This window comes from Procambarus clarkii, chromosome 32, assembly GCF_040958095.1.
Source record: "Procambarus clarkii isolate CNS0578487 chromosome 32, FALCON_Pclarkii_2.0, whole genome shotgun sequence".
NCBI classification, from domain to species: Eukaryota; Metazoa; Arthropoda; class Malacostraca; order Decapoda; family Cambaridae; genus Procambarus; species Procambarus clarkii.
The window spans coordinates 9,952,322-9,965,954 of NC_091181.1; the positions used below are offsets into that span (position 1 = coordinate 9,952,322).

Sequence of the window (13,633 nt, forward strand, 5' to 3'; positions counted from 1 at the left end):
CATGTCCAAATTTCCAACATCAACTCGTTGACGGGGAGATGTATTCCTGAATGGAGCATCTGTTCCCAGCCCGTCCTCCTAAGGTTCCCAACGTCAAGAAACTGTCGTACTAAAGTGCCCTTATTCTATTCCTGAGGACCTAAAACAGAAAACGAGACAGTATGCCAATTTTTCGAGCTGCTTCCATTTTCTAGTACGACGATTTTTGGCCTGAGGTAGAGGAATACTTCAGAATGCGATGTTCTGTTAGGAGGACGGGTTGTTGGCCCCGGATATACGAGATGGAAGGGTCCATCAAACCTGATCTTAACAATATGAAGAGGACGAAGACGATACCCACTAGATGGATGAGTGAAGGAGTCAGTCTGGTGGATAGAGAAGCCCTGGGCCTTGAGGATGTATATATCCTCATGACATTCTTTGAGGTCATAATGACCAGTTTCAACATGGTGTGGGAGAACAACATTGCCAATGCTGGCATTCAACAGGGTACTTTTGGACACCCTAACCGGGGTCTCACCAAGGCAGGACAAAGTAGTAAGGTGAGTGGCCGCCTTCTGAAAAGGGCTGCAACTACACATGCACCGGTCTGAGTAGGTTTAAAGTAACCTAGAAGTGTTCAGAGTCAACAAAGTGTCTATGGACATCACACATCATCAGGGCGGGTATGGTCGTCGGGACAAAGATCGTAATACTTAGACCACGTAGTGGGGCCGAAGAACATAACAGGGAGAGCAGAAAGCTAACGTGTGCGAGGGTGGTGACGGCGCTGATGACCCCCATGAAGGATCGGGATGAACGATGCGGTTGTTACAATGGAAGGAGCCACACCAGGGAATGAGGTAGTCACCACAGGGGGTTTGGAACTCACTCCAGCAACAAAAGTGGGAGTGAAACGAGAAGAGTCAGTAGGGGTAATCAGAGACAGCCGGGTTTGGGTCCAATGCAGCCAGGGTTACGGTGCCCATCCTTCCATCACGCTGCGACTCAGGAGCCTGGTCGTCCACCCCTCGAGTCTTGCTACGAGAAAAAGTGTGATGTATAAAAGGAACTCTAAAAATATTTGTTCACGAACCCCAAATACCCACCAAGGGCTACAGTTAGAGGACAAGGAATCCCACAAAAAAGTGTTTCCTAGGAGTCCATCCTGGATATACACCCTGACGGTTACCTTAGGAACCGTCAGTCCATCGAGATCGGGTTGAGCTGTCCCTTGTTGGTCCTTTCCCCTCCAGTTCCACGGGCAGGAGAGAGTGTCTTCTCAACTCAGCCACTATCAGAACATAAGTGAAACGAAAGAATATTTGAGATTGGAACCGAGTTGTCAGGAAGCTTCATCCAGAGTTTAGAAGTGGAGAAGAAATAAAGAGACACGAGGAAGAGAAAAAAGGGATCCACCAAGTTTAATAAAGAAGACTGCAGGACCACAAGGCTATAAAAAGACAGAAGAAATGCCACCCAACTGAGGATTACACTACCAACTGAGCCTCCAAGCTCCATCACGCCCACTACGACCTAGACATTGAGGGGGGGGGGGGGAGGAAGAGGGGCTGCAAAATATATATTCGGCTAATTATAGGGTAATATAGGTAACATCTGATAAACAAACATATTTTTCTTGAATTATATAACGCAAGAAAAATTATTTCTCAAGTAAAATTTCTATAAATAGATTGAATTTAGTTCTAAGTGTTTTCGAGACGTATATGATGTACTGGCTCCAGCGTCTGAATGAATTAAATGTTCTGCTGTTCTGTACATTGAAGTTCAGTCTATTGATTAGTTACTGTATATGTCATGGAATGTTGCAGTTTACATGTGTTTCAAGTGTACAGACTACATAAAGACACAGTTGCCCTGAGTTACAAGTAAACAGGCTACATAATGACACAGTTGCCCTGAGTTACAAGTGAACAGGCTACATGACACAGTTACCCTGTGTTAAAAGTGTACAGGCTACATAATGACACAGTTGCCCTGTGTTACAAGTATTCACGGTATGCAATGACATGAAAAAATAGGTGCCTTTAGAATAATTTGAGCTTGCTCACTTGGTACTCCCAAGCTAGCGCCGCAGAAACAAGCAACACTTAGTGCGCCAGCCAGAGGCTTAGGGCCCGCGCAGGAATTTTCCTGCAAAAAAAAAAAAAAAAAAAGTAGACCGCTGCACCACGACATGGTAAAAACCAATGCAACCCCAAAAAATACCAATGGTGTAGTGGACTAGTGCGTGTGCTTGGGAGAACCAAGTGAGCACGTTTGAATCCTTCTCAAGACTCCTACTACTTTTCTCATTGGGCAATGTGAATATGTAATGCATAATGCTGATTTTTATTGTTCATATGTAATGACATAGTTCACTTGCATCACAAGTGTATAGGCTACATAATGACATATTGCCATTATTGTGCCGTCGTGCCAGAAGTGAGCAGATTGCATGACAGTTTTATAGGGCTATAAAATATTATATATTTTCTAATTTTCTACTCCTACAAAATCTAGTGTAGCAAGGAGGACTCTCACGTGAAGTTCAGTGCTGAGGAGAAAGCCTTAATGAGTCTGGTGTCAACGGAGTCCTTGAGCGTCACAGTGCTGCCTGGCTCCTCGCCGTCCACTTGGTAGTCAATATAAGGAAAATACGTCACTGCCGCAACTCTGAACTTGTGCCCCATGAAGTCACTAAACTGATCTGTAGTGAAAATAACGACAACTGTTTTAATTTATCTCTCATGATCTTTTAACTCTAAATTTGCTACTCATTTATTAATTGAGTAATTAAATTTATAATTATTAACATACATAAGAAACGTAAGATTAGAGCAATAAATAGCACCTGTTATATTGTTTACCTGGGAAGAGGTGGTCAGTAAGTGGGGCGTGTGAGGCGTCCTTCCCCTGGTGGACCAGCTGGACGCCGGCCTCCCCACTGCTGCAGTACAGACACCCCCGGTACACCAACACGCCCTCTCCAGGCACTGGTTCTCCTTATGAGATATGGTATATATATATATATATATATAATTATTATCTTTTTTTTGTGCTTGTGTGCATTTTGCCAGTTTTTGTTTTTTCCTACGCTCGTGGTTGAAGTTTTTTTTTATTTAGAATCTGCATTATTTTTTTTTTTGTCTTTATTGGTCGAGCACGTATGATTACACGTATGATTATGTGTTTTTTGCGAGCGTGTACAAATATTTTTTGGGATTCTTGTTTAAAGTTCAAAATAGTAAACTAAATTTATCTTCAATAATACAGTAGGAATTTTTCTTAAGTCTGTCCACTATGTATTTAGGAACCATTGGAAGGAGGGTCACCAAACTTTAAATGACATTCCATTTAATCAGAAAAAGCCATGAGCAATATGGGGTTCCAGCTCCTGGCCCCAGCTCTCAATAATGGCTTTTTAGTTTCATCCTACGTTCAATGAAAATTGGTTCACTTACCACTTTAGTGAAGAGGACCGTTAAAATTCTTCTTAAATTATTAAAAGTATGAACTATTGTCAAAGGAACCCGAATACTTAACTGAACTTAGATTTATATATTAATTCAACAAACATAAAATCTTTAAAAATATATATTCATAATTGTTTTTTCAAGGCTAATGGGATATATTCACATTGCAGAACCAAACATATACATCATCTTCTATATAATTTCACAAACAAATTATTTGTAGAATTTAGTAAAAACAATCCTCACATGGGAGGTTTATTCCGGAGCCACTGTCTCAGCAGCATATAGTTAAGGGTCATACAGGATGCAATGAAACATACAAGTAAATAATTAACGTTGTAATATCAATAAGACTAATCAATGAAGTAAAATAAAACTTCCATATACTAACCTTCCTGCATGTGGGGCTTCCCAAGGCGTGAGGCAGAGTGTGGTGGAGGGGTGAGGGAGGTGTGGTGGTGGAGGGCGAGGTAGAGGGCGTGGAGGGTGTTGCGGAGACTGTGGTGGAGGAGCACCTCCCTCACCCCCGTCCTCCTGCCCACAGCCACCACCACCGTCTCCGGCATTGTCGACAACCCTGTCGCCTCCACTAACCTATAAACATTCAGAATGTCCCAAAATAAGCAAAGGTAACAATGAGGTACAAGATTGCGAGTCTGATATGTGATTTTACTTACATTACATATATAAATAAAATATTAATATTAAGATCAGAGAAATCAAGATTGCTAATGATGAACAAGAATACTGCGCTTTGTTTCTCAGTGGAGTTGATGGTCAACGAAATGTTTAATGATAATTATTGTTTGTATTTTTATTATAATCATAATAATTTTAGTATTGTCTCTAGGAAGCCATAGGGCCACAAACCCACAGGGCTACCAACACTTCAAACTACGCTTGACAGGGCTGATCTAATCGAAAACTTTTAAAATACTGAACAATTTGGAGTCTGTTAGTCCAGACAACTTCTTCAAAATGTCAGATGTAACACAAACAGGTAACAATGATTTCAAGGTCTACAAGCTACAATGTAGAACTCTGAAAACAGATGCTTTTTGATTCAAAGAATTATGAGCGCATGAAACGGCCTACCTACTGAAGACGTAAATGTCACAACTATGTTGAATAAAAAAAACAAGATAAAACATCAGGACAAATGGGAGGGACCTTTAATACACCGCCAGCTTCCTGTCCTCGTCGAGGTCACTAACGTGTTAGTGGCCCGCAGGTAAATTCCGGTATTTTTTTTACATATTTACAAGGTAGAACTGCACTTTTTATGTACAATTATCTATAACAATACTTAAATTCTATATTTTCTTGAACACTATTGTGTGTTCTTGGCCATATACTTCCTACTTTTGTTTTTGTGAATTGTAGAAATGACAGTACCGTCTGGTCCTATCCTGGTGACCGTACTGTTTGGTCACCATCTTGATGACAGTACTGTTTGGTCACAATCCTGATGACAGTACTGTTTGATCACCAGCATGTTGTCAGGGTGCATTTCTCAATACTGAGTATTTCTGGAGGAAAGAGCTTATAAATTGTTGTGTTGGGGCAAAGGGAACATCCGTCTATTTTTTTTAAACAAAGGAAACAACATAAAGGCACCGAAGTACCAAATGAAATCGAGCGAAGCTCCACACCACACATCACCACCATAAAACAGAAATAACACAGAACATACAGATATAACATACAGAGTAACACAGCATGGAAAACATAGAAAACAACGAAGAACACGAACACAGAAACATAGTGCAATGAGTAATACAAAACAATGTGAAAACCCAAATAGAACAGGAAAAATGGTACACAGGGACACGCTTGAAGAAAACCTGCACCACCCAGACGGGGCGTGCCAACATGACATACGTAAAGTAAAACACCAAACACCAAGGTACCCAAATAATGAAAGGCAGTGAATATAAAATTACAAAAAAGTAAAATCACACAAAACATTCTGCACACCACACAACAACAGACACCATACCACAGAAACAGAAACACATTTCACACACAGGAACAGAGCACAAACAAAACAGAACACACAGCACACAAACCCCGCATTCAAAACAACACTCACCAAATGTGAAAGCTAAATTAGACATAGAATTGCCTTCACAATAAGTATAACACAGTAAATATAACACATGAATCATAATATAGAAAATAGAACATAGTACATACAAAACAACTACAACACCCAGACGGGGTGTGACAACCTGGACACATGATTCAAGCAAATAAGGGAAGGCATCAATTGCATAAAGACATGCAGTACACAAAGCAAGCACAAGCACTACGTATATTTAGCCGGGAACTCCTACGCTGGAAAGCGCAAGCAGTACACTTCCTAAATCACCATGACATCATCGGTTACATGGCCACCAGGTGACGCCCAAGGCCGAGGCATCAAATTCGCCACCTCATAGATAAACTCCCTCACTTGCAGCACCCAGATAGTGGAAGAGCACCACGGGATCGGACGCACCCGGGCATCCCGAGAGAGGGCCAACATCTGACCCTCACGGACCACGTCCTCGGACGCCGTGACAAGGCCCATGACAGGACAGGGCACCACGGGTGGGGGAGGGGCCGCAATGGACTCAGGCGTGATATGGTCCCCACCACCGGGCACAGAAGCCGAGGCCCCCAGCACACATCCTTCCTCAGAACCATGACGAGGTCCCGAGCATCAGGGGGCAACCTCCCACTGCGGGGAGCCAACAGCAGGAGGCGCAGGGAGAATGAGGGGAACATAGGAGGCAACGCAGAGATCCCACAGCCCCGTCCCTAACGGCGGTGGTCGCTGGAGCACCATACTCCCCCACTTCCACCCAAGGCACACCATGAAGAGGAGACACACTCCTAACCCGCCTCTATTGCTTTGAGATAGGCCGCTGGTCCTCCAAGCTATCACGCCCTCCATGCGGCACCACAACAGAACTCTCCTGCGGACGCACCTCTCAAAGCCTCAAAGCACGATCCCTGAGAACCGCAGCTTCCACAACCGGTGGCACCGGACCACATACCACAGAAGACAGCCCCTCGCATGCAGCCAGAGCGACGGGAGACATCGTATCTCGGGACAGAGCAGGCAGGGGCAGCTCAGTCGGGGCGGCTGGGCCATAAACGGCTGAGGCGGGGAAACCTGGATGCAGAATCCGGCAACGGGACACCAGATGGCTGGGAATCAACACACATGACACCAGCACCTGGAAACAGGTCCGGGGCCGCCAATGGGGGAAAACCCTCCTCCAGGAAGAAGTTAACAGGGGTGACCCTGTGCGCCTCACACCCCCAGCCTTGTAGCCCGATAGGCCGCACCGGAAACACATCCAGGGCTGGCCCACATGAAACACACGAAGAGGGTAATCCATCAGCACGATTTATGACAGAATATGAGACCGGAGGCGCATGGCAAGAGTGCGGGTCTCACACGGGACACCCTTCCACCTCCCGGAGGACACGGCGTTCATCCGCATATGAAGCAACTGCCCAAAACGGGCAAAGTACCGACGCAGGAGGTCGACAGGGAACTAGAATGGCACCCCATGCACCGCCACATACGTCGTCGTACCACATCAATTGGAGTCAGTCACGGATCCACCGTCATCAGGAAGAGTGAAGGAGCACCCATCATAGCGCTCAACGATATCACGTTAAACCACCAAGGAGCTGAACTTCACAATCGCCCGCCTCCCAGCAAGGAGCTGCACACCACACACGGCCTCCACAGGAGCATGTAACATGTCCAGAATCACCACTTCCACCGCCGGGTAGGAAGCGTTGCTGGAAAATTCCAGGTCATTACAGTCCTGCCTGACGACAGAGGGCACAGGCAACCCCATACTGCAGACCAACACAGCCCTGGGGGCCCCTCAGTAAAGCACTTCACTCAGGCCTCGTCAGCAGCCACAATAGGACTATACTCCACGCTGGGGTGTCAATAAATGGAGGGGCAGGCGAAACAACCGTACCCCACGGCCACCAGAGTGCATCCATCATCTGTCTAGTAGTCAAACATCACAACTCTTGCTTGGTAGTTTGGTTTAGAGGGACAGACCTTTAGAGCTTTATAAGGGGAAGCAGTTGTTTAACTTTGTAGATAACATACAGACAAGCCACTTGTGTTGTTGGAGAGTCTTCGTGCACAGTGCAGGGTCAAATATGTTAACGTTGCTTGTACGTGATCACTTCGCATGTAGGTGATTCGCTTTCCTCAATAAAGAAACTTATTTCCTAGTGCATTTTTGGCTAAAATAATTTTGACTCATTTTGTGGAGGACCATTATTTTATAATTTTTCAATCCTAAAATGGTAATTGATAGTTGTAAACTAGTGTTTTGTCTTGAGTTATGACTAAACAATAGTTCCAGAAGATGAGGAAAAATGTTAGCACTGTGGAAACATGCTCAACACACCACTGGAACATTATTTAACATAGTGCAGAGTTACAAACCAAATACGATTTCAACTAAGATTCAACTGAACAGAAGAAGTTGTTAAATACATGGGGCATAATCTTTCTATAGCAAACATGTCATAAATATTTATACTCCTCCTTATAAAGACATAAACAAGTAACACTTAGTGGGCCAGCCAGAGGCTTAGGGCCCGAGCAGGAATATCCCTGCATACAACAAAAAACTAGACGATACATTTTGTGCTCCTGTGAAATAGCCATCAATTGGGTTTTATGTGCAGCAATCGTGTCACCGTCGTGACACTGATATTATACTTTTAAGGATGTCTTTGGTGTGATTTACACCTTCTATCTTGTCCCCTGGAAAAAGTAAGTCTACACTCATCTGGTATTTGCTTCAGGATGTCAAGGAATATACGTTCCACAGGAGTGGTCCGAGCACACTGCAAGGGATGATTATTTACAACATCCTGGGATGTTCGATTACATTAATAGCATTCAATGAGGCTCAGAATATACTCTTCATCTTTAAGTTCCTTCAGCCTACACACCAGTCCTTTATACCAGACCTCATCAAATGCTCTCAGTAATATCAGAGACTGTGACACATGTAACATCTCACAGACGACACTCTCCTTGCATTTTGTGGTCAACTGTGGCAGCCGATCTGATCTTGTTTCTTTAAACCAAATTGTTGGTATCATTTTTATCAAGGTGATTTCCTAGTTTAAAAAAAATATATATTTTCTGGTATTTTTCCAAGGACTTAAAATAATATTATTGGGTCATAGTTCTTAGTAAAGTCATGCTTTTCGAAAGTTTTGTGGATAGGTATGACGCTGACCTCCCAGCTTAGTGGCCAAGTTCGCTGGTCAATGTAAGGTTGAAGAAGCAGCAAGTGGAAGTGAACATCCTTTCAGGGTGTGACGACTTATACAGTCTTGTTCTACGGTCTTGCTAACAATCGTGTCTAGTAAAAGTTTGTTTACTTTTCTGTTGCAATATTACAAGAAGATAAAAGGGGACTAGTAGGGGACGGTAGATGCGGGAGACAGTCATCCCAGTAACTTGCGTCTAGCTGCTATGAGCCTTCTCATTTGCAAATATATTACAAAATCCATTAGGTTTGTTTAGTGGTTGTATGAAGTCATACAATGACAATCCTTGTTGTTACCTGGTTGATACCTGGTTGATACCTGGTTGATGGGGTTCTGAGAGTTCTTCTACTCCCCAAGCCCGGCCCGAGGCCAGGCTTGACTTGTGAGAGTTTGGTCCACCAGGCTGTTGCTTGGAGCGGCCCGCAGGCCCACATACCCACCACAGCCCGGTTGGTCCGGCACTCCTTGGAGGAATCAATCTAGTTTCCTCTTGAAAATGTCCACGGTTGTTCCGACAATATTTCTTATGCTTGCTGGGAGGACGTTGAACAACCGCGGACCTCTGATGTTTATACATCATGTTCTTTTATTATACGCCACCAAGATTACCGCCCACAGATCGACCAGCTTGTTTGGTTTTTAAATCCCTGTGCCACCTATTAATAGCCAATTTTTGTACTTCTTTCATGTAAAACTGTTCTTGAACTGTCAGATAACCTAATTTTCTATTTATTTCCTCGTTATTATTATATTCACTGATTTGTTATATTAGTAGTAATGTTTATTAAGATGTTAAAAATTTACACTTCTCATAACATCTGGTTTAAGCACTTGATGACAGACCTGGCTCCTAGGGTAACCCTGACAGACCTGGCTCCTGGGGTGACCCTGACAGGCCTGGCTCCTGGGGTGACCCTGACAGACCTGGCTCCTAGGGTAACCCTGACAGACCTGGCTCCTGGGGTGACCCTGACAGACCTAGCTCCTAGGGTGACCCTGACAGGCCTGGCTCCTAGGGTAACCCTGACAGGCCTGGCTCCTAGGGTAACCCTGACAGACCTGGCTCCTAGGGTGACCCTGACAGACCTGGCTCCTAGGGTGACCCTGACAGACCTGGCTCCTAGGGTGACCCTGACAGACCTGGCTCCTGGGGTAACCCTGACAGACCTGGCTCCTAGGGTAACCCTGACAGACCTGGCTCCTAGGGTAACCCTGACAGGCCTGGCTCCTAGGGTGACCCTGACAGACCTGGCTCCTGGGGTGACCCTGACAGACCTGGCTCCTGGGGTGACCCTGACAGACCTGGCTCCTGGGGTGACCCTGACAGACCTGGCTCCTGGGGTGACCCTGACAGACCTGGCTCCTGGGGTAACCCTGACAGACCTGGCTCCTAGGGTGACCCTGACAGACCTGGCTCCTGGGGTAACCCTGACAGACCTGGCTCCTAGGGTGACCCTGACAGACCTGGCTCCTGGGGTAACTATGACAGACCTGGCTCCTAGGGTAACCCTGACAGACCTGGCTCCTGGGGTGACCCTGACAGACCTGGCTCCTGGGGTAACCCTGACAGACCTGGCTCCTAGGGTGACCCTGACAGACCTGGCTCCTGGGGTAACCCTGACAGACCTGGCTCCTAGGGTGACCCTGACAGACCTGGCTCCTGGGGTAACTATGACAGACCTGGCTCCTAGGGTAACCCTGACAGACCTGGCTCCTAGGGTGACCCTGACAGACCTGGCTCCTGGGGTAACCCTGACAGACCTGGCTCCTAGGGTGACCCTGACAGACCTGGCTCCTGGGGTAACTATGACAGACCTGGCTCCTAGGGTAACCCTGACAGGCCTGGCTCCTGGGGTAACCCTGACAGACCTGGCTCCTAGGGTAACCCTGACAGGCCTGGCTCCTAGGGTGACCCTGACAGACCTGGCTCCTAGGGTAACCCTGACAGACCTGGCTCCTGGGGTAACCCTGACAGACCTGGCTCCTAGGGTGACCCTGACAGGCCTGGCTCCTGGGGTAACCCTGACAGACCTGGCTCCTGGGGTAACCCTGACAGACCTGGCTCCTAGGGTGACCCTGACAGACCTGGCTCCTGGGGTAACCCTGACAGACCTGGCTCCTAGGGTGACCCTGACAGACCTGGCTCCTGGGGTAACCATGACAGACCTGGCTCCTAGGGTGACCCTGACAGACCTGGCTCCTGGGGTAACCCTGACAGACCTGGCTCCTAGGGTAACCCTGACAGGCCTGGCTCCTAGGGTGACCCTGACAGACCTGGCTCCTGGGGTAACCCTGACAGACCTGGCTCCTAGGGTGACCCTGACAGACCTGGCTCCTGGGGTAACCCTGACAGACCTGGCTCCTAGGGTGACCCTGACAGACCTGGCTCCTAGGGTGACCCTGACAGACCTGGCTCCTGGGGTAACCCTGACAGACCTGGCTCCTAGGGTAACCCTGACAGGCCTGGCTCCTAGGGTGACCCTGACAGACCTGGCTCCTGGGGTAACCCTGACAGACCTGGCTCCTAGGGTAACCCTGACAGGCCTGGCTCCTAGGGTGACCCTGACAGACCTGGCTCCTGGGGTAACCCTGACAGGCCTGGCTCCTAGGGTGACCCTGACAGACCTGGCTCCTGGGGTAACCCTGACAGACCTGGCTCCTGGGGTAACCCTGACAGACCTGGCTCCTAGGGTAACCCTGACAGACCTGGCTCCTGGGGTAACCCTGACAGACCTGGCTCCTAGGGTGACCCTGACAGACCTGGCTCCTGGGGTAACCCTGACAGACCTGGCTCCTAGGGTGACCCTGACAGGCCTGGCTCCTGGGGTAACCCTGACAGACCTGGCTCCTGGGGTAACCCTGACAGACCTGGCTCCTAGGGTGACCCTGACAGACCTGGCTCCTGGGGTAACCCTGACAGACCTGGCTCCTAGGGTGACCCTGACAGACCTGGCTCCTGGGGTAACCCTGACAGACCTGGCTCCTAGGGTAACCCTGACAGACCTGGCTCCTGGGGTAACCCTGACAGACCTGGCTCCTAGGGTAACCCTGACAGGCCTGGCTCCTAGGGTGACCCTGACAGACCTGGCTCCTGGGGTAACCCTGACAGACCTGGCTCCTAGGGTGACCCTGACAGACCTGGCTCCTGGGGTAACCCTGACAGACCTGGCTCCTAGGGTAACCCTGACAGACCTGGCTCCTGGGGTAACCCTGACAGACCTGGCTCCTGGGGTAACCCTGACAGACCTGGCTCCTAGGGTAACCCTGACAGGCCTGGCTCCTAGGGTAACCCTGACAGACCTGGCTCCTAGGGTAACCCTGACAGGCCTGGCTCCTGGGGTAACCCTGACAGACCTGGCTCGTAGGGTGACCCTGACAGACCTGGCTCCTGGGGTAACCCTGACAGACCTGGCTCCTAGGGTAACCCTGACAGACCTGGCTCCTGGGGTAACCCTGACAGACCTGGCTCCTGGGGTAACCCTGACAGACCTGGCTCCTAGGGTAACCCTGACAGACCTGGCTCCTGGGGTAACCCTGACAGACCTGGCTCCTAGGGTAACCCTGACAGACCTGGCTCCTGGGGTAACCCTGACAGACCTAGCTCCTAGGGTAACCCTGACAGACCTGGCTCCTGGGGTAACCCTGACAGACCTGGCTCCTAGGGTAACCCTGACAGACCTGGCTCCTGGGGTAACCCTGACAGACCTGGCTCCTGGGGTAACCCTGACAGACCTGGCTCCTGGGGTAACCCTGACAGACCTGGCTCCTGGGGTAACCCTGACAGACCTGGCTCCTAGGGTAACCCTGACAGACCTGGCTCCTGGGGTAACCCTGACAGACCTGGCTCCTGGGGTAACCCTGACAGACCTGGCTCCTGGGGTAACCATGACAGACCTGGCTCCTAGGGTAACCCTGACAGACCTGGCTCCTGGGGTAACCCTGACAGACCTGGCTCCTGGGGTAACCCTGACAGACCTGGCTCCTGGGGTAACCCTGACAGACCTGGCTCCTGGGGTAACCATGACAGACCTGGCTCCTGGGGTAACCCTGACAGACCTGGCTCCTGGGGTAACCCTGACAGACCTGGCTCCTGGGGTAACCCTGACAGACCTGGCTCCTGGGGTAACCATGACAGACCTGGCTCCTAGGGTAACCCTGACAGACCTGGCTCCTGGGGTAACCCTGACAGACCTGGCTCCTGGGGTAACCCTGACAGACCTGGCTCCTAGGGTAACCCTGACAGACCTGGCTCCTGGGGTAACCCTGACAGACCTGGCTCCTAGGGTAACCCTGACAGACCTGGCTCCTGGGGTAACTATGACAGACCTGGCTCCTGGGGTAACCCTGACAGACCTGGCTCCTGGGGTAACCGAGATAGACCTGGCTCCTGGGGTAACCAGGACAGACCTGGCTCCTGGGGTAACCATGACAGACCTGGCTCCTGGGGTGACCCTGCAGACCTGGCTCCTGGGGTAACCAGGACAGACCTGGCTCCTGGGGTAACCATGAGAGACCTGGCTCCTGGGGTGACCCTGAGAGACCTGGCTCCTGGGGTGACCATGAGAGACCTGGCTCCTGGGGTGACCCTGAGAGACTTGGCTCCTGGGGTGACCCTGAGAGACCTGGCTCCTGGGGTAACCATGAGAGACCTGGCTCCTGGGGTAACCATGAGAGACCTGGCTCCTGGGGTAACCATGAGAGACCTGGCTCCTGGGGTAACAATGACAGACCTGGCTCCTGGGGTAACTATGACAGACCTGGCTCCTGGGGTAACCATGAGAGACCTGGCTCCTGGGTAACTATGACAGACCTGGCTCCTGGGGTAACTATGACAGACCTGGCTCCTGGGGTAACCAGGACAGGAC

General features: G+C 49.1%; 1 protein-coding gene across 1 annotated transcript in view; it reads right to left on the reverse strand.

The window, feature by feature from the left end:
• Nucleotides 1–905: 905 nt before the first annotated feature.
• The window catches only part of LOC138349629 (uncharacterized), a 62,716-nt gene continuing 49,988 nt past the window's right edge, over nt 906–13,633 (reverse strand). The window contains exons 4-6 of the mRNA XM_069334777.1: nt 3,847–4,049; nt 2,524–2,689; nt 906–1,020 (exon numbers count right to left, since the gene is read on the reverse strand). Of these exons, the coding sequence (XP_069190878.1) occupies nt 906–1,020; nt 2,524–2,689; nt 3,847–4,049 (484 nt within the window). The remainder of the gene's footprint in view (nt 1,021–2,523; nt 2,690–3,846; nt 4,050–13,633) is intronic.